At 43.6% G+C, this 22,624-nt stretch overlaps 1 protein-coding gene across 5 annotated transcripts in view; it reads right to left on the reverse strand.

Annotated features, from left to right (window-relative positions):
• LOC140740442 (dynein axonemal assembly factor 1-like) overlaps positions 1–22,624 on the reverse strand; it is a 186,088-nt gene that overhangs the window by 41,672 nt on the left and 121,792 nt on the right. For 4 of the 5 annotated variants that reach the window (XM_073069576.1, XM_073069580.1, XM_073069578.1 and 1 more), the window contains 3 exons: positions 8,297–8,463; positions 6,741–6,809; positions 531–848 (listed from right to left, as the gene is read on the reverse strand). In XM_073069576.1, coding sequence (XP_072925677.1) covers positions 531–848; positions 6,741–6,809; positions 8,297–8,463 — 554 coding nt within the window. The remainder of the gene's footprint in view (positions 1–530; positions 849–6,740; positions 6,810–8,296; positions 8,464–22,624) is intronic. The other variant, XM_073069579.1, reaches the window with a different exon arrangement.

Raw genomic sequence — 22,624 nt, forward strand, 5'->3', positions numbered from 1 at the left:
GATAACTCTGATCCCTGGAATTCAACAAAATGATTCCAGAGAACACATGGGAGAGAAGAGGAGTCCTTCACTTTTTAAATATGTTGAAGCTAAAGATGCATGATAAAGAAATTGAATTTTCAAATTCAGGAAAAGGGTCACATGAAGCACACTGACTAATAATTAGATGAATTATTTTCAGGTCTCTACTTATTTGAAACATAAAATTAATCAGTAAATTTAAGCATGACGATAATAAGTGAAAGTAGGAAAAATACATAGCTGGTAATCCCAGGCACAGCGTAGTTTAGGATAACAACATTTTTCTAGTATGACAATGGTGTGGGACACCCACTGGCCTCTTGCTTGTATCCCCTGGAATTGTAGATTGCATTTTCTAATTAGTAAACCACTGTACTTCCCCAGGTCAATAGTCATCCTCAGCAACTGATGATGCCTCCCTTGATTTAACCTGTCATCAATATATCTCAACTTTCAATGATGAAGCTTTTCAGAAGTACCATAAAGAGACAATATATGGGTATAATAACCTGCAGGATCACTGTTACAGGTTTTATTCCGCAATTGGTCGGAGGTATTGAGTGACAACGAGGTGATTCCTTCCTCTGATTGCACAAGCTCAGATTCACTTGCCCTTTCCCAAATGGATGGCTGCTTTTCCTGGTCTGACATCAGCAGACATGATGTGTTGTACTGGTTCTTGCTTATAGTCTCTTGTTGCCTGTCCACCAGAACTTCCTCCTGGTTTGTTAATGCATCATTCACAAACTTATCAAACTTATGCTGGGTCTCTGCATCTGAGGAACATGGCATTATCTCAGGCACAGACTCTGAAAGAAGATCTTCACCTAGGACAAAAAGCAGATAAAATTACAACATAACAAAATATACAAGCATAATTTCAAAACCCTGTAAAATAAATTTGCAGGCAGCAAACTTATATGGCTTCTTTAATGTAGCAAGCCATGACAATGCCTACCACTGGAGCATCCTCAGATGAAACCTGATAACCAGATCATATCATAAAATGGCATAGAATATACAACACAATACAATTTGCAGGCGATTTTTTCCCATGCTGCTGCAAAACAGCCCTGCAACTTAACCTCATTTCTCAGCACTAGGCTCTTACTCCTGCATCTCATACCTCTTCAAGTACGCATACAAGTGCTGTATAAATGTGATAAGGGCTTCTCTCTATCATCCTTTCAGCTAGTGAGTTCCAGATCCCTACCATTTTCTAGGCAACCAAAAAAATCCTCATTTCCCTTCTTTGTTGGGGATTCTTTACTGGTAACTGACTATTACCTGTTTGTTCTTAAAGGTACCACAGTAATCACAAGTGTCTTTAATCTACATATAAATTGGTCAAACAACATGGAACAAAATTATTGTATTGTAAGTTGTGGAACAGACTGAGTTTTATGAGGAAGTGACATAGATATTGATGGGGCAGTGGATGTTGCCTACGTTAGTAAAGCAGTTGTCAAGGTACCTCATGGTAGGCTCGTCCAGAGCATGGGGTCCATTGTGAGTAGTAAAGTTGATGTAAAATTGGGGTAGTAGCAGAGGGGTATTTATCTGACTGGACGTCTACAACTAGTGGTCCTCTACTGGGACCTCTGTTATTTGTTATATATACTACCACTACGTCAACTCAGGTCTAGGGGGCCAGCGTCAGGCACGATGACGGACTCTCCACTCCTCCCTCTCCCTCATCAGTGTGTTCAGTTCATTTACATTAACCATGTGGCTGTCTTCTAGGAGCCTGTTGCCCACAGTCTTGGGAGGGTGCCCAAGGCTCATCCTTCCATGCTTGGGCTCCCATGTGATGACTAGACTGGCAGGTAGCTCAGGGTGGCACAGACAGTGCCCCGCTAGTTGCAATCTTCTCGTCTCGATTTTAGTCGTGAGCATCGGTAGGTTGTCATAGAGCTTGATGTTCATCATGTGCTGTTGCCAACTCACGTCAAGACCCATCCAGAGCATTCATGTACAGCAACCATCTACTGACTTTTACATGGTCTTGGTGAGAGTCCACGTCTTGCATCCGTACGTGAGAGTGGACTCTATGACTGCTATGAAGTTCCTCTTTTTAAGCCCTCTGGTCAGGTTTGACCTCCAGATTTCCTTCATGTCATTCATAGCCCTCCATGCCAGCGCCCTCCGTATCTTTATGTCCTTCTCCAAACTCATCACTCTTGACCCAAGGTACTTGAAGTCTAAGACTTTCTTAATAGCATCATTCTTTACAGTCTTGAGAGTACCTTCATCACAGTTGAATGCCACGTACTCTGCCATTTTAGCGTTTAGGTAAAATCCAACTTTATTGCACTCAATTTCCACTTTTGTTAGTAGCTTCCTCCATCTGGTCAGAGAGCAGGACTATGTCATCTGCAAAATTGAGATCTGTGAGCGTAACTGGTCTGACCCTTTTGGTTCATCCTGGTTTTATGGTAAAACCAAGCTTGTCATGATCTTTGGTAGCTTGACGTAGAGCGTAATCAAGGACGATTATAAAGATGTAGGGTGCCAGAGTGTATCCTTGCAGTACACCAGCTAGGAGCTCGAACACTGCTGTTTCTTTGTCTGATGATACAACTTTCGCCATGGTCTTGATATAGCTGGACTCTATTGCTCTCAGTAGACGGTCTGGCACTCCGTAAGCTTTCAGGATTTTTTGTTTTATATATAGTAGACTCCATTTAATTGGGCTATTAGTCAATCTGGACAACCATTTATTTGGACAACTTTTAAAGAACAAAAACTAATCGAGAAAGTAGGCAGGATTCCCCTCATTTGGTTGGGACGTTATACTGCTTAATTAGTATGAGAGACTGTTCCTGAACAGTTTCTAACTAGTGTCAGTTGCATGCACAGAGACAGTACACCGTGCTTAGAGTAGTTTTTAAATAACATCAAGTGTTTGTGTTCAAAAAGTTGAGAAAAGGTGAGAAATAAGCAGTAGGACAATTCAGAATTGTTTTGCTCACTACAGTTTCAAGCATTCAAGCTTGAAAATGCCAGAAACAGTCAGAAGTAAAAAAGAAACAATTTCATGACTTCAACAAGTTTGGACCTACAAAGAATTTGAAGATATCGACAATCATCTTGAATGGCTTGATGAAAATGAAGATTTGGAGGATGTAATTGTCGAAAGCATTGCAAGAAGTCAGTTTATTATCTGCACCAGGTATCTGCAATAATTTTGTTCATTTTACAGTCTTTCACAAGAACATGACAGCGTATACTGAATTAATTCCTCAATCAATAACTATTAGGCACTAATACACTGGTCTATAGTACTGTAGTAATTTGGTAGTGTTCTAATTTGTTCTGTATTAACCAGAATCCACTGCACATAAATGATTTGGATTAAGATGTACGTAGGTTGATGAGTAAAACTGCAGACCACACATAGTTTGACAGACTTCTTGGGAGAGGTTAGAAAAAATTGTATTGTTTCCTCAAGAGCATCAGAGGCTGAAGAGCAACATAATAGATACATAGAAAATCATATGAAGCTTACAGATGGTACGTCATCAGTCCTTTTTCCAGGAGGGAAATGTCAAGTATGGGAGAATCAGAATCAGGTTTAATATCACCAGAATATGTCATAAAATTTGTTAACTTTATAGCAGCAGTAGAATGAAATACATGATAAATAAATAGAGAAAAAAACTGAATTGCAGTAAGTATATATATGTCTATTCAGAAATCGGATGGCAGAGGGGAAGAAGCTGTTCCTGAATCACTGAGTGTGTGCCTTCAGACTTCTGTACCTCCTACCTGATGGTAACAGTGAGAAAAGGGCATGCCCTGGGTGACGGGCATCCTTATATATGGATGCCACCTTTCTGAGGCACTACTCCTTGAAGGTAGTTTGGAGATTACTGAGGCTAGTACCCAAAATGGAGCTGACTAATTTTACAACTGTCTGAAGCTTCTTTCGCTCCTGTGCAATAGCACCCCCCAACCCCATGCCAGACAGTGATGTAGCTTGTCAGAATGTTCTCCATAGTATAACTGTAGAAGTTTGAGTGCTTTAGGTGACAAACCAAATCTCTTCACACTCCTAATGAAATATAGCTGCTGTCTTGCCTTCTTTATAGCTGCATCAATATGTTGGGACCAGGTTAGAGCCTCAGAGATCTTGAAACCCAAGAACATAAAATTGCTCACTTTTCCACTTCTGATCCCTCTATGAGGATTGGTTAGTTTCCTCATCTTACCCTTACTGAAGTTTACAATCAACTCTTTCATCTTAATGACACTGAGTGCAAGGTTGTTGCTGTGACACCACTCAGCTAGCTGGTATACCTCAGTCTTGTATGCCCTCTCATCTCCATCTAAGATTCTACCAATATGGTTGTATCATCAGCAAATTTATAGATGGCATTTGAGCTATACCTAGCCACACAGTCATGGGTGGAGAGAGAGTACAGCAGTGGGCTAGGCACACACTCCTGAGGTGCGCCAGTGTTGACTGTCAGCAAGGAGGAGATATTATCACCAATCCGCACAGATTGTGGTCTTCTGGTTAGGAAGTCAAGGATCCAATTGCAGAAGAAGGCACAGAGGCCCAGGTTATGTAGCTTTTTGATCAGGATTGTGGGAATGATGGTATTAAACGCTGAGCTATAGTCAATGAACAGCACCCTGACGTAGGTGCTTGTAACATCTAGGTGAGCTAAGGCCATCTGAAAAGCCATTGAGATTGCGTCTGCTGTAAACTTATCATGACGATAGGCAAATTGCTGTGCTCTAGGTCCTTGCTGAGGCAGGAGTTCATTCTATCCATGACCAACCTCTCAACCTCAAAGCATTTCATCACCATAGATGTGAGTGTTTCTGGATGATAGTTGTTAGGGCAGTTCACACTACTCTTCAAAGGCACTGGAATAATTGTTGCCTTTTTGAAGCAGGTGGAACTTCGGACATTGAAAATGTCCTTGAATACTCTCACCAGTTGGTTAGCACAAGTTTTCAGAGCCTTACCAGCTACTTCATTGGGGCCTGCCACCTTGCAAGGGTTCACCCTCTTGAAAAACAGCCTGACATCAGCCTCTGAAACTGAGATCATAGAGTAACCAGATGAAGCAGGGATTTTCATAGCTGTAGTTATATTCTCCCTTTCAAAGAGGGCATTGAAGGCTTTGAGCTCATCTGGTAGTGAAACATCACTGCCATTCATGCTATTGGGTTTGGTTTGCAGGAAGTAATGTCCTGCAAACCCTGCCAGAGTTGACGTGCATTTGATGTTGCCTCCAACCTCACTTGGAATTGTTTCTTCACTCTTGAAATAGCCCTGAGCAAGTCATACCTGGTTTTCTTGTACAGACCTGGGTCACCAGATTTAAATGTCACAGATCCAGCCCTCTGCAGATGACAAACCTCCTGACTCATCCATGACTTTTGGTTTGGGAATGTACAGCAATTTTTCGCAGGCACACACTCATCCACACAGGTTTTAATGAAGTTGGTAACAACTGCGGCACACTCAACCAGATTCGAAAATGAATCGCTGAATACAGATTCAAAGCAGTCTTGTAAGTGTTCCTCTGCTTCCCTTGTCCATACCTTCTTGGTCCCCATTACTGGTGATGCAGTCCTCAGTCTCTGCCTATACTAAGGGAGTAGAAATACAGCCAGGTGATCAGATTTCGTGAAGTGGGGACATGGAAGATATTCTTGATGATGGTGTAACAGTGGTCCAGTCTGTTCCTTCCTTTGGTAGGTCAACTGATATGTTAACTTTCTCAAGTTGCCCTAGTTAAGATCCCCCAAAATAATGGTGAAAGCATCAGGGTATGTATTTCATGCATATTGATCACATTGCCCAGATCATCTAGAGCCTTTTTGACAATGGCCTGAGGTGGAATGTACACTGCTACCAAAATGATCACTGAAATCTACAGCAGGTAACATGGACGGCACTTACTTGTAAGATACTCCAGGACTGGTGAGCAGAACTGGGACATCACTGATACATTTGTGCACCAAGAAGAGTTCATCACGCGACACACACCTGCACCTTTGCTTTTGAGAGACTCAACAGTCTTACCCTGACGGTGTATAGTCAAGCTGTCAATCTGAATCGCTACGTATGGCATGGAAGGGGTTAACCAGGATTCCGTGAAACAAAGGACACAAGAGGTCCTAATGCCCCTCTGATACAGTACTCTAGCTCTGAGATCTTCAATCTTATTTACTAAAATGGCGAAGCACACACCCCAGTGGTGCACCAGTGTTGACTGACAATGAGGTGGAGATGTTATTTCCAATCTGCACAGATTGGGATCTTCCAGTTAGGAAGTCGAGGATCCAGTTGCAGAGGAAGGTAGAGGACTAGGTTCTGTAGCTTTGCAATCAGGACTGTTGAAAATGATGGCATTAAATGCTGAGCTATAGTCAATAAACAGTATCCTGACATAGGTATTAGCATTGTCCAGGTGACCCAAGGCCTCATGAATAGCCATTGAGACTGCATCTGCTGTAATCTATTGTGCTGGTAGGCCAATTGCAGTTGGTCTAGGTCCTTGCTGAGGCAGGAGTTCACTCTAGACATGACCAACCCTTCAAAGCATTTCATCACTGTAGATATGAGTGCTACCAGATGATAGTTGTTAAGGCAGCTCACGCTGCCTTTTTGAAGCAGGTGGGAACATCCAACCGTAGCAATGAGAGATTGAATGTCTTTGAATACCCCAGTTGGTTAGCACAGGTTTTCAGAGCCTTACCAGGTACTCCTTCGGGCCCTGCCACCTTGATGAGGCAAGTTTTTCTTTTACACAGAGAGTGATGGGTGCCTGGAACACATTGCAAGGAGAAGTGGTGGAAGAAGACATTATAGCAACAGTTAACAGGCATTTAGATTGGTACATGGACAAGCAGGAAATGAAGGACATAGTCCACATGCAAACAGATGTGATTAGATTAATTTGGTAATGTGCACAAAATGCTGGAGGAACTCAGCAAGCCTGACAGCATCTATGGAAAAGAGTACAGTTGACATTTTGGGCTGACACCCTTCATCAGCACTGGAGAAAAAAAGATTACATGCCAGTGATAATAAACCTGATTCTGATTCTGAGTTAGAAGGTGGGGAGGAGGGGAAGGGAGGAAGAAACACAAGGTGATAGGTGAAACTGGGAGGAAGAAAAGAGGTGAAGTAAAGCGTTGGGAAATTGATTGGTGAAAGAGATACAGGGCTGGAGAAGGGGGAATTTGATAGGAGAGAACAGAAGGCCATGTTAGAAAGAAAAGTGTGAGGAACACTAGAGGGAGGTGATGGGCAGGTAAGGAGGGGGGGAATAGGGATGGAAAATGGTGAAGGAGAGGGGTAGGGGGCATTACCAGAAGTTCAAAAAAATCAATGTTCAGGCCATCAGGTTGGAGGCTATCCAGATGAAATATAAGGTGTTGCTCTCCAGTCTGAATGTGGTCTCATCACGACAGTAGAAGAGGCCATGAACTGACATGTCAGAATGGAAATGGGAAGTGGAATGAGTGGCCATTGGGAGATCTGATCCTGCTTCTGGTGGATGGAATATATGTGCTCGGCGGAGCAGTTTCTCAATCTACATTGAGTCGCACCAATGTACAGGAAGTCACATCAGAAGCACTGGATGCAGTAGATGACCCTAACACATTCACAGATGAAGCATCACCTCACCAGGAATGCCTGTTTGAGGTCCTGATTGGTCGTGAGGGAGGAGGTGTAGGGGCAGGTTCTGCTTGCAAGGTTAAGTGCCAGGAGGAAGATCAGTGGACAGGGACGAATGGACAAATAAGACGTGTAGGGCACGATCCCTGCATAAAGTAGAAAGTGGGGGGAGGGAAAGATGTGCTTGGTGGTGGGATCCCGTTGGAGATGGCAGAATTTACAAAGAATTAGGTGCTGGACATGGAGGCCAGTGGGGTGGTAGGTGAGGACAAGAGAAATCATATCCCGGTTTAATTTCGTACCTTGGTTAGCACAAGCATTATGGACGGAAGGGCCTGGACCTCTGCTGTTAGTTTTATGTATTTAGATCTGAGGTCAAAATTTCTATAATATTTACCAATAAAGGAAATTATGTTATATGCTTTATTTATCACCCTATCTAATTGTTTTACCACTGAGGGAGCTATGGACTTGCACACCAAGATCCCTCTGTACATACATACTCATATCCCAACTCACAATGCCTCTTGGAAACACTGACATTATAGGGTGGTTTAATGGTTTTGATATCTTAAGTATGCAGAATGTGTGACTACTTTAAAGATGTTCGGGCAACAGCTCAGCCCCTACCTTTTCCTTCCATTTCTTGGAGGCTGCGCTTCTCCTCAGTTTTCTTCTTGATTGCTATTAAGGCATCAATACTTTCCTGAATCTTTCTCCGTTCACTTGTTTCCCACTGCTTCCTCTCTTCCTTCTCGGCATTCCAGCCTCCTCGAGCCCAAGCCTCTGCACACGCCCTGCAAGGGAGTACAAGAAGATTGTACAAGAGAAAGCTAATAATGAACAATTTTGGCCAAAAGGTAGTTTGCATGCTCTAATTTTTAAGTATCTCTATTGTAAAAGGCAATGAAATTTCTCAAAGTTAAAGCTATAAAACTTGCACCACAGTCTTCTGGTTGTAGTATAGTCTTGTGAAACAGAAATTGTGAGTTTAAATGGTGAAAGTGCTCATTAAATTCTGCAGTTTGTGGCTGGCACATGGTAAGTTATTTTTTAACTTTGAAATTTGATAAAGATTGTCGTAAGTATCCAGTTAATTCACTAAAGTTCTTCAGCAACAGAAATTACTTCCGTGCACTGTCTGGCTGTATTTTAAATATATAGCTGGAAATGGCCATTAAAGAATAGCATGTGACTGTAATAAAACTAAAACAAGGGCTAATTTTGATTGTGGTAGTGAACCATTCAAAGTTGAAAGTAAATTTATATATGAAAGCACATATACATCACCATATACAACCCTGAGATTCATTTTCTTGCAGACATCCTCAATAAATCCAATAACCACATTAAACTTAATGAAAGACCGCACCAAATGAGGCATATAACCCAATAAAAATAAAGAAATAATGGTAATAATAAATAAGCAATAAGTATTAAGAACATGAGATGACGACTCCTTGAAAGTGAGGGCTTAGGTAGTGAGAACAGTTCAGTGATGGGACATGTGAAGTTCAGCAAAGTTATCCCCTTTGGTTCAAGGGCATAATGGTTCAGGAGTAATAACTGTTCTAGAACCTGCTGGTGAGAGCCCTGAGGCTCCTGCACCTTCTTCCTGATGGCAGCAACGAGAAGAGAGCATGACTTGTGCGGTGGGGATCCTAATGGTGGATGCTGCTTTTCCGTGACAACACTGTGTGTAAATGTGCTCACCAGTGGGGAGGGCTTTACCTATGATGGACTGAGTTGTATCCACCACTTCTTGTAGCATTTTCCATTCAAGGGTGTAGGGTGATCTAATTGTAAAAAATGTATACAATTCACAACCACTGACATTGAGTTGGGGATTCGCTTTAAGAGGCTGGTCTGACATGATAATGTTATTATGTAAATTTTTTTAGCAGACTTTTGTGTTGAGGTTTTGAAGTTCAATAAAATGTGTTACAGGTTTCACTAAGCATAAAACACCTCACTTTGTTTTATTTGCAAAAACCTGCATTGTTGACGCTGATGATTTAGGATGACTCCGGAGTTACTGAAGATGTTGGCTAATGCAGTTGTTTTGAAATTGCCGAAACTTGGGAGCAAAATGCTGTTGCTTAGTTTTTATAGGCTGAGGCCCAGCTCACTTTGTGAGAAATCACTGCATAGTACCATCGCTCAGCAATTTCACAGCTGCGAGAGTGGAGAGTCTGCTTGAACACCTGCCTGAACATTATAAATACCAATTGCTGAAAACTCACCTTTTACAGACTTTTGGACTATCAGAGTCTGAGCATGCCAAACAGTTACTCTTCTTACCCGGTCTTGGTGATGCTAGGCCTTCACAGCTAATGGATCACATGCTGTCTCTCCTGGGAAATCAGTATCCTTGTCTTATTTTTAAAGAACTCTTCTTGCAACTATAATGCCCTGGTTAAGATCTTTACTATTATGCCGTAGGTATTTCATTTTAGCAGTTCTCTAAGAGCAGTCTGTTTTGCTTTCAGCTTGTTTGGTTTTGAACTAAGATATGATGCCTGTTATTCAACTTAGGAATGTGCTGTAAGCCAATCAGGATAGTGAAATTGGGAGAAGGTTCTGGAAAAACGCTGGATTGAGGGTCTTTGTTAGCGGGAGCTGGAAGAAGATGGCTGAAGATGCCATCCCTGTTGCACAAAGTGCTTTGTGCAGCTAAATGTTGAATGGCTTCAATGACTCCCGTGAGCAACCTGTTTGGTTGACATAGATTTTGAGCAAGGTTCAGAAGGTAGTGTGTGCTTTCATGTAGACTGAGGGTCCAGGGCATGACAGACATTCAAGATGAGCTCCACCGTCAGTGCACATTTGACTGTTTAAGAGTAATCAGCCCTTTTTGTTTTTTCTCCCCCTTTCATTTAATAACTGTTTGCTTAAATTAACATTCTTAAATACACTTCTTTATAAATTTTATGCAGTGTATGATCTGCTATTTACATACACAACTCTGGAAGAACTCAGCAGGTCAGGCAGCATCCGTGAGAAAAGAGTAGCCAACTTTTCGGGCTGAGACCCTTCATCAGGAAAGGGGGGGGGAAAGAGAGGGCCAAAGCCCAGTAATAGAGATAGGGGAGGGGGTAGGGCCTAGAGGCGCCAGGTGGAAAACCAATCAGAGGAAAGATTAAGAGGGGAGGAGATAAGCATGAAAGAACTGTAGAGATAAAGAAGCAGAAAGTTGAAAGGGGAGAGAGGCAGAGAGGGACCTGGGATAGGGGGAGGGGGAGGGAATTACTGGAAATTGGAGAATTCAAAGTTCATACCACCAGGCTGGAGGCTACCCAGACGGTAGATGAGGTGTTGCTCCTCCAACCTGAGTTTGGCCTCATCATGGCAGTAGAGGAGGCCACGTATGGACTACCTGCGTCTCAATATCACCAAGACCAAGGAGATGGTGGTGGACTTTAGGAGATCTAGGCCTCATATGGAGCCAGTGATCATTAATGGAGAATGTGTGGAGCAGGTTAAGACCTACAAGTATCTGGGAGTACAGTTAGACGAGAAGCTAGACTGGACTGCCAACACAGATGCCTTGTGCAGGAAGGCACAGAGTCCACTGTACTTCCTTAGAAGGTTGGCATCATTCAATGTCTGTAGTGAGATGCTGAAGATGTTCTATAGGTCAGTTGTGGAGAGCGCCCTCTTCTTTGTGGTGGCATGTTGGGGAGGAAGCATTAAAAAGAGGGATGCCTCACGTCTTAATAAGCTGGTAAGGAAGGCGGGCTCTGTCATGGGCAAAGTGCTGGAGAGTTTAACATCGGTAGCTGAGCGAAGGGCGCTGAGTAGGCTACGGTCAATTATGGAAAACTCTGAACATCCTCTACATAGCACCATCCAGAGACAGAGAAGCAGTTTCAGCGACAGGTTACTATCGATGCAATGCTCCTCAGACAGGATGAAGAGGTCAATACTCCCCAATGCCATTAGGCTTTACAATTCAACCGCCAGGACTTAAGAACTTTTTAAAAGCTATTATTAATGCTTTTTGAGATAGTGATTTAGATGCATATCATATTTTTTACTGAGTTAAGTATTGTATGTAATTAGTTTTGCTACAACAAGTGTATGGGACATTGGAAAAAAAAAAGTTGAATTTCCCCATGGGGATGAATAAAGTATCTATTTATCTATCTATCTATCTATATCTAGGTGGGAATGAGAGGCAGAGTTGAAGTGGGTGGCAACCGGGAGGTCCTGTCTATTGTGACGGACGGAGCGTAGGTGCTCGACGAAGCGGTTCCCCAATTTGCGGCAGGTCTCGCTGATGTAGAGGAGGCCACACCGGGAGCACCGGATGCAATAGACGACCCCAGCAGACTTGCAGGTGAAGTGTTGCCTCACCTGGAAGGACTGTCTGGGGCCCGGAATGGTGGTAAGGGGGGAGGTGTGGGGACAGGTATAGCATTTGCGCTTGCAGGGATAAGTGCTCTGTCCTTCCCAAGATCCACAAGCCTGACTATCCCGGCAGACCCATAGTTTCAGCCTGCTCCTGCCCCACCAAACTTGTGTCTGCCTACCTGGACTCCATTTTAGCCTCCATAGTTCAGACTCTCTGCACCTACATCCAGGATACATCCCATGCCCTTCACCTCTTCAATAATTTCCAATTCCCCGGCCCCAACCACTTCATTTTTACCATGGATGTTCAATCCTTATACATCGCCATCCCCCATCAAGAAGGCCTCAAAGCCCTCCACTACTTTTTGGATAACAGACCCCACCAGTTCCCCAGCACCACCACACTTCTCCGGTTGGCGGAGCTTGTTCTAACTCTCAATAACTTCTCCTTTGGTTCTTCCCACTTTCTCCAGATCAAGGGTGTAGCCATGGGCACTCGCATGGGCCCCAGCTCTGCCTGCCTCTTTGTGGGTTATGTGGAACAGTCTATGCTCCAAATCTATACTGGCACCACTCCCCAACTTTTCCTCTGCTACATTGACGACTATATTGGTGCTGCTTCCTGCAACCATGCTGAGCTCGTCAATTTCATCAACTTTGCTTCTAACTTACACCCAGCCCTTAAATTCACTTGGTCCATCTCGGACACTTCTCTCCCCTTTCTTGAACTCTCGGTCTCCATCTCTGGAGACAGACTATCCACTGACATCTTCTACAAACCCACTGACTCACATAACTATCTTGACTATACCTCTTACCACCCTGCCCAATGCAAAAATGCCATTCCCTATTCCCAGTTCCTCCGTCTCCGCCGCATCTGCTCCCAGGATGAGGCTTTCCGTTCCAGGACTTCTCAAATATCCTCTTTCTTTCAGGATCGTGGTTTCCCTTCTGGCGGCATCAAAGATGCCCTCACCCGCATCTCCTCCACTTCCCGCACTTCAGCCCTTAACCCATCCTCCCGTCACCACAATAGGGACAGGGTTCCCCTTGTCCTCACCTACCACCCCACCAGCCTCTGGATCCAACACATTATCCTCCGCAACTTCCGCCATCTTCAACAGGACCCCACCACCAAGCACATCTTTCCCTCCCTACCCCTCTCAGCTTTTTGCAGGGATCGTTCCCTCCGCGACTACCTGGTCCACACGTTCCTCCCCACAAAACTCCCACCTGGCACTTATCCCTGCAAGTGCAAATGCTACACCTGTCCCCACACCTCCCCCTTACCACCATTCCAGGCCCCAGACAGTCCTTCCAGGTGAGGCAACACTTCACCTGCGAGTCTGTTGGAGTCGTCTATTGCATCCGCTGCTCCCTCCTCTACATCGGCGAGACCCGACACAGATTGGGGGACCGCTTCGTCGAGCACCGACGCTCCATCCGTCACAATAGACAGGACCTCCCGGTTGCCACCCACTTCAACTCTGCCTCTCATTCCCACCTAGATATGTCCATACATGGCCTCCTCTACTGCCATGATGAGGCCAAACTCAGGTTGGAGGAGCAACACCTCATCTACCATCTGGGTAGCCTCCAGCCTGGTGGTATGAACATTGAATTCTCCAATTTCCAGTAATTCCCTCCCCCCCCCCCCCCCCCCATCCCAGGTCCCTCTCTGCCTCTCTCCCCTTTCAACTTTCTGCTTCTTTATCTCTACAGTTCTTTCATGCTTATCCCCTCCCCCCTTTATCTTTCCTCTGATTGGTTCTCCACCTGGCGCCTCTAGGCCTTACCCCCTCCCCTATCTCTATTACTGGGCTTCGGCCCTCTCTTCCCCCCATTCCTGATGAAGGGTCTCGGCCCGAAACGTTGGCTACTCTTTTCTCACGGATGCTGCCTGACCTGCTGAGTTCTTCCAGCGTTGTGTACGTATTCTTTGATCCACAGCATCTGCAGTTGTATTTTTGTGTTTTGATCTGCTATTTCTTGCCAGGGGCAGCAAATCACACAGCATTCACACAAACTGGGGTTTGGCAAGTGAGACATGGGATTTAGCAGGACCAAAGTTGTATACATCCTAGACGTACAAAGCCAGAGAAAGGTGTGTTTATCACCACGGGATCCAGTGGCTGCTAGCGAGGCACTAACGAGCCAGGCTTCCTGGGACATCTGAGAAGGGGTGGGGTGGAGTCCACAGCAAATGCTTGATCAATTTCACATAACCCTCACTAATGCACCTATGAAGGACTATAGGGAGCTTGTGAGAATGGCTGATAGTCTACACTCAGCTAGGCAGCAGTGCAACATTCCTCCTTTCTTAACTTCAATAAGCCAGGTCCCTAACATAAGGATACCCATGGCTGAGAAAAAGAAAAAGGCAGGTTTGTGTTTTTACCATGCTCACTTTGGTATGAGCTCTAGGACGTGCTGTTCGTCTTGCAGCTTTGACAGTGCCAGCGCATTGGGACATCAGAGGTCTGTGAACATCATGGGTTCCAGCTGCCAGGGTAATCTACTGTATATTACAGACATCCTTTCAGGATGACGCTTCTTGTGACACGGATGCTCAAGTGAGTGTGCTGCCAACATCATCTACCAATGAGAAGGCAAAGAGCAATGAAATCTCACTGGAGGCTGCCAATGGCAGCAGGATCCAGACTTAAGGGACACGACAGGTGACACTCTGCTTCAGTGGGCAACATTACACAATAGACTTAGTCCTGGCTAAAGTGGCTAGACCTCTACTCAGTGCAGAATTCCTGTGTGCCAAGAACTGTTAGTTGATCTTCAGAGCTGCCTTCTTGTGGATGTCAAGGACTTTGGTTCATTACTCTGCTCCCTGAGTAAGTTTCCCACAATAACTCTGTCAAGTGTATGCAACACCGCATGTACTTACTCGAATTCTGGGCAAATTCTCAAACCTCACCAAGCCCACATTCTCCACTAGTCACAAAACATTAGGATGAGCACCACATTCCCACAACTGGCCCATTAGTACATGCCTACAAGAGTAGCCTGGATCCAGAAAAGCTGGCAACCGCAAAGGTTGAGTTTGCCAACATGGAAAGAGTTGGCATTATACACCAGTCAAATAGCCCCTGGGCTTCACCCCTCCATATGATCCCCAAGTCTGATGGTGGTTGCCGTCCATGCAGTGATTACTGACAGCTTAACGAGGCCACCTCACTCGATCATTACCTGGTTCTACACATCCAAGACTTTTCAGCACAGTTAGCCAGAAAGTTTATTTTTCTCCCCCCAGTCAATCTAGTTAGGAGCCTGTGTGCTTGGAAGACATTCCCAAAACAGCTGCGATAACCCTGTTTGGCGTTTTTGAGTTTCTGCACATGTCATTAGGACTGAAAAATGCAGCACAGATTTTCCAGCTGATGGACTCTGTATTAAAAGACTTTAAGTTTCTTTCTGTTTACCTGGATGACATACTTGTCTATTGTCTATTTCTAACATGCTCCCCAATGCACCCATAGCTATTATTACTGACACCTCAGACAGTGCTGTAGGTTGTGCACAACAGCTGGTTGCAGGCATGCAGCAACTACTGGCCTTCTCCAGCCAGCAGCTCCATCCCCCCAAAAGGTAGTAAAATATCAGACCCTTATTCTGCACAGCAGCAATGCTACCCGGCTGACATTCCCGAGTTCACAACTGATATACAACATGACATGGGGAAAAATAATGCCGTGGCAGATTGCCTCTGACAGCCAGCTGTTGAGGCCGTACATATAGGAGCTGATTATGTTGGCATGGTAGTCGACCAAGTTACTGACCCATAGATCCGGGCTTACCGAACAGCAATTATGGGCCTACAGTTGCCTGACATTAAATTCAGGGAAGCTGGGTTTTCTCTCCTGTTCAATGTCTCAACTGGTTGCCCTCACCCCATCGTGCCCACAAATTGGAGATGGACTGTTTTCGAACCTCTATATATCCTCTTGCATCTGGGCCAGAAGATCTCACAGAAACTGGTTACACTAAAGTTTGTTTGGCACAGACTCAGGAAGGATATACATGATTGGACTGCAGTTTGTGTGGAGTGCCTGCAGACTAAGATTAACCAACATGTTCAGGAGCCGCTGGCAGCTTTTGAGGTCCCTGAGTGACGGTTTGACCATGTCAATGTGGACCTTGTTGGTCCTCTTCCCCACCTCACCCCCACGGTTTCATGCACTTTCTTACCATGATGGATCGTACTACCAAGTGACCTGAGGTCATCCCTCTAGCAGCGACAATGGCTGCAGGTGTGGCTCAGACGTTCATCAGTACCTGAGTTGCTCGGTTTGGCACCCCATCTGATATTTCTTCTCACCATGGTCCCCAATCATTTCAGACCTCTGGGCTGTGATGTCCCAGAACCTCAGCATTAGGCTACATCACACCATGGCGTATCACCAGCAATCCAATGACCTACGTGAGGGGTTTCACCGCTCCTTAAAGGTTGCTCTGTGGGTTTCCCTGACTGGCATGATCGTCTCCCATGGGTCCTACTGGGGCTCAGAACAGCTCCAAAAGAGGACCTGCAGTCATCTATGGCAGAACTGGCATTCGGGCAGCCATCACGAGTGCCGGGGATTTCATTCCTGATGCCAGGACTGCTTGGTCAGCCTCTCCACAGCGTTCCACCCTCCTCTGTAAATTCAATTCCTTTTCACCTATTCTTACCTCCCATCACGGCGTACAGCACTCTTGGGTTCCTGTGGACCTACATTCCACCTCGTTTGTTTTCCTCTACCATGACACTATCCAACATCCTCTTAGGCCCACTTACAAAGGCTCGTTCTGCGTTTTGCAATGGGAAGAAAAGATTTTTAATCATAGATAAGAAGGGTAAACCTGAGCATACTTCAGTAGATCGCCTTAAATTGACCTGCCAAGATTTGGAGTATTTTGTTGCCATGCCCCTGGAGTCACAACATTACCATCAGCGTTTCAATGCACCTCTGGACAAGCCAGAGGCACCTGTGATCCCTTCACCCGTGAAACAAAGGACCAGAGCTGGGTGGCTCGTCTGAGCTGCAGACAGGATAATGATGCCTGCTTTAGTAAATTCTGGGAAGGGGGGTTGGGACCTGTGTAGGGTAACATAATTGGGAGAAATGTACATAATTCACAACCACCAACATTGAATTGTGGTTTCACTCTAAGAGACTGGTCTGACATGACAACATTATGTAAAGTAATTTAGTGCACTTTTGTGTTTAGGTATTGGAGTTAAATAAAATGAATTATGAATTTCATTAAGTATAAAGTTATAGGTTTCATTTCATTTGCAAAATCCCACAAGGGTGTTGATATTTCCATACCAGGCTATGATACAGCCAGTCAATATACTCTCCACCACACATCTATAAAAGTTTGTCAAAGTTTTTGATGTCATGCTGAATCTTGGTGAAATCCTAAGGAAGTAAAAATGCTGCATGCTTTCTTCATAATTACACTTCCATGCTGGGCCCAGGGCAGGTCCTCGGAAATGATAACACCAAGACCCTCTCTACTTCTTATCCCCGATGAGGACTGGTTCCTGGATCTCTGGTTTCCTCCTCCTGAAGTCAATAATCAGCTCCTTGTTCTTGCTAACATTGACTAAGAGGTTGTTGTTGTGACACCACTCAGCCAGATTTTCAATCTCCCTCCTAGATGCTAATTTGTCACCACATTTGATTCAGTCTATGACAGTGGTGTAATCATCAAACTTCAATTTGGCACTGGAACTGTGTTGATAGAGATTGTGGAGGAGATGTAGTTGCCAATCCCAACTGACTGGGGTCTGCAAGTAAGGGAATAAAGGATCCTATTGCACAAAGAGGTATTGTGGCCAAGGTTTTGAAGCTTATTTATTAGTTTTGAGGAGATGATAGCATTAAGTATTGAACTGTAGTCAATAAAGAGAATCCTGATGTAAGCATCCTTGCTGTCCAGATGTTCCAGAGTTGAATGAAGAGCCGTTTCGATGCTCTGCTGTGGTCCTGTTGTGCTGATAAGCAAATTGAAGTGAATCCAAGTCACTTCTCAGGCAGGAATTTTGCAAGTGCCAAGTGTGCTTTAGGGCTTATGCACAAGTCATTTTGTGAATGGAAATAAGGACGAAGAGGGTTAAGGACACAGTATTTTAAAAAATAAAGATCTATATTTATAATTAACATAAGAAAATTAGACTTATTTCCAAACCATAGCTCAAAGAAATCTACAGAAGAAAAGTCATGAGCAAGTTGGAAAAGATTGACTTTGCCAAATATTCACCCACTTCATACTGTAGGTTGGGTTAGCAATTAAGCATAAGAAACAAAGGGGCAGGATATAAGCAAAGGACTTACTTTATTGATGTCGAGTGCAAGTTTGCTATTGTAACCCCATGCAACCTGCTGACCTTTCTCATTTCTGTATGCCTCCTTACCTCCTGGAATTGATTCTGGACCAGGAAAAGGAAATTGGAAGAGATCAGCAGTGGAAAGAGTGAGTAGCTTCAAGGTCCTGGGTCTCAGCATCTCTGAAGATATATTGATTTAATTATGAAGAAGCATACCAGGGGCTATATTTCATGATTTGGTATGTCACCAAAGACTAGCGAATTTCAATAGTTGTACTGTGGAGAGTATTCTGGCTGCTTGCTTTGCTGTCTGGTATGGAGACACCAATGCACAGGATTGAAAAAGTTGCAAGGTGTTTAAACTCCGCCAGCTCCATCATGGGCACTAGCCTTCCCACTATCAAGAGTCTCTTTGAAATGTAATGCTTCAGGAAGGCAGCATCTATCATTAAGGACCCTCACCATCAAGGACATGCCTTCTTCTCATTACTACCATCAGGGAGGTGGTATATAAGCCTGAAGGGACACAATCAGCATTTTAGGAGCAGTTTCTTTCCCTCCACCATCAGATTTCTAAACAGTTCATGAACCTCATCATTTCGCTCCCTTTTTGAACTACTTATTTACTTTTTCATATATAATGGATTCTGGCTGGCTGGGCTGTCGATTATTTCGGGGTGGCTGCTTATTTGGCAAAACACTTACATAACAAAAATAAATTGAGAAAACAGCTGGGGTTCCCTTCGTTTATTTGGGATGCAATACTGCTTATCCAGGGCAGGAAACTATTGCAGAACAGCTTCTAAGTAGTGTCAGATGTTGTGCTTGTGTCGTAGTTAAACACTACACTGTGCTCAGAGTAAACAGTTTTCAAATAGCTATCAGTTACATGTACACACGCGTTCAAAAGGCTGTCACTGATAGTTGTTGAGAAATAAGCCGTAAGACAATTCAGAAGTGTTTTACTCACCATGGTTTCAAGCATTCAGCCTTGGAGATGCCAGCAACAACCAGAAATAAACATGAAATAAATGACTTCACTACCTCACCAAGTTAGGAACTATGAAGAAGGCATGGACAATCATCTCGAATGTTACAATGAAAATGAAAATTGGGAAGATGCAATCATCAATAGAATTGTACTACAGCAGTCCATTATCTACAATAGGTGTTTGCACTCAAAAACTTCTATACTTTTACCGTGGAGAGCACTCTGACAGGCTACATCACTGTCTGGTATGGAGGGGCTACTGCATAGGACCAAAAGAAGCTGCAGAAGGTTGTAAATCTAGTCAGTTTCATCTTGGGCACTAGCCTACAAAGTAGCCAGGACATTTTTAGAGAGCGGTGCCTCAGAAAGGCAGTGTCCATTATTAAGGACCATCAGCACCCAGGGCATGCCCTTTTCTCACTGTTACCATCAGGCAGGAGGTACAGAATCCTGAAGGCACACACTGAGCAATTCAGGAACAGTTTCTTCCCTTCTGCCATCCGATTCTTAAATGGACATTGAAACTTTGGACACTACCTCACTTTTTTAAAAAAATATACAGTATTTCTGTTTTTGCACTTTTTAAAAAATCTATTCAATATACATAATTGATTTACTTATTATTATTATTTTTATTTTATATATTTATTTTTTCTCTGTTAGATTATGTACTGCTGCTGCTAAGTTAACAAATTTCACATCACATGCCGGTGATAATAAACCTGATTCTGATTTTGTTCATTTACCGTCAATCAAAAGAAGGCGGCAGTATACACCTCTGTCGATAACTATTAGAAACTAATAGTTTAATAGTACTGTAGTAGTATTAATAGTGCTCTAGCTTGTTCTGTATTTCATTTAAATACATAATTTGTTACTCAATTAAATGGTAGTTTGTCTTTTTTTATATATACCTTTTTAACCATTTCCATGATTAATTGGGTCAGCAGCTTAATTCACCTAAAATGTACTGGCCCCAAACTGTCCCAACTAACCAAAATCCATTGCGTTCTTCAAAGGTTCATTTATTATGAAATATACAACTCTGAAATTCTTCTTCTTCAGATAGCCACAAAACCAAGAATAAAAAGAACAGCAGCACGATCATCAACCCCCAAATTCCTCCTCACTACACAAAAATTGAACAGAAATGGAACACTTTGACCCCCAAATCTCCCTTCCCCCACACAAAAAAACGAGAAAGATTGGATGAAAAACACAGAATACAAAAAAGCCATAAGACTGAAAAAAAGTCCACAGTTTAATTTCACATCCAAAATGCAGAAAGCCTAGACACCATTTGTCCACTCTGTATCAGTGATCTCAGGAGTGATAAAAAGGCAGTTTCCCCTCTCCATAGCAGAGTGATCTCATCAGTGATTAAAAGCAGTCTCCCCTCTCTGTAGCAGAGTGATTTCACCAGCAATTGAAAGCAGTCTTCCCTCTCCGTACCAGAGAGATGTCACCAGCGATTAAAAGCAGTCTCCTCCCTCCAACAGCAGAGCGATCTCACCAGTGATTAAAAGCAGTGTCCCCTCTCCATAGCAGAGTGACCCCCCCCAGTGATAAAAAGCCAATTTATTGCTTATTACAATTAATAGCAATTAATTTATCTTTTATACAAACAAATTTCAAATTTCAACACATTCAAATAAACAAATTTCAACACATATGTTAGAGATAATAAATCTGATTTTGAGGAAGATGCAAGACAGGACAGGACAGTAAATGATCAGAATCAGGTTTGATATCACCAACACATGTCATGATATGCCAGTGATAGGGTTGTGGTGTGAGGGATTTGACCGAGAGATATTTTAAAAAACATGGGGAAGAGGCAGCAAAGCATATTGGATAAATTAAGATACATTGGGCCAGCTGGTAGTTTGATCTGGTCTGTACCTCACGAATCCCTACAGCTATACCAACTGCCACTGCAGTCAGTCTCCGAAACAGAAAGAGTCAGACTATGCCCTCAGACCATGCTGTTTGTTGGCTTTGATTTTCCATGCTCTTGCTGTGAGAGCCATTCCTAGTGTTTCTAAAAATCTTCATTGATTGTTGACATTTAAAAGTACAATGCATCAAAATATTTTTTTAAAAGATTGTATTTAAAATAGTATCATATAAAGAAAGTAAAACATCAATGTTGATTAGAAAAAGCAAACCACTTTGCTACACAACATTCTAGTTGCCGGTCATCAATCCTTTTCAAATGGAAGCAGAACAGCTGGGCAAGGCAGCTGTAGCAGGCTGGAGGACTGGAATGTCTGACCTGTCACTCACTGGCTTTCAAGCCCAGAGTAATAGCCATGTGCATACTACAAATAAAACTCAGTGAACCTGAAAGACCTCTGGACTTTTATGGTCACCTGGAGATTTGATGCACAGAGGTCAGCAACTTTAAAAACATGGCCTCCCAAATAAAAACACAAACACGAGGGAATCTGCAGATGCTGGAAATTCAAGCAACACACACAAAATGCTGGTGGAACACAGCAGGCCAGGCAACACCTATAGAAAGAAGTACAGTCAACGTTTTGGGTCGAGGCCCTTCATCAGGACTAACAGAAAAAAGAGATAGTAAGAGATTTGAAAGCGATTTTGATGTCCAAGCACTGTGATAAAATAATGTGAAAACACAATGCTATTGCGTATTCAGATTTCATATTTAATTATCACATATACATTGAAACAGAGTGAAATGTGTCATTTACAAAAATAACTAACACACCTAGGTTTGAGTGGGGACAGCCTGCAAGTGATGGCACATACTCCGATGCCAATACAACAGGTGCACAATGCTCAGCAATACAACACAGAACATTAAAAAAAACACCTCAACCAACAAAACAACAACATCCACGAACATGGACAGTCCTCCAGCTCCAGGTTTTGGTCATCGGGCTTAGACTTCCAATCAACCTTTGGGCTTGAATCTTCAGTATTGACCCTGGAGTAGCCGATGACAGAACTCAAGAATCCTGATGTCTCCTGCTCAACCTGGGACCACCAGACATCAGTGGATGTCCTTCATCACCTAGGCAGAGTGGAGGCCTGGACTCTGGATGTCCTTTGTCATCCATCCACATCAGCGGACACCTGATCTCTGACTCTTCCAAGTCAATATCCCTGAACCCTAGCCGGACCTCTAACTGGTTGAGTATTGAAGACCTGTGCTGACCAACTGGCTGGTGCATTCACAGATAACTTCTCCCTTCCCTCCGGCAGTGTGTGGTATCCACCTGCTTCAAGCAGACTTCAATTGTACTGGTACCCAAAAAGA

Source organism: Hemitrygon akajei, chromosome 17 (genome assembly GCF_048418815.1).
Source record: "Hemitrygon akajei chromosome 17, sHemAka1.3, whole genome shotgun sequence".
Classification (NCBI taxonomy): Eukaryota; Metazoa; Chordata; class Chondrichthyes; order Myliobatiformes; family Dasyatidae; genus Hemitrygon; species Hemitrygon akajei.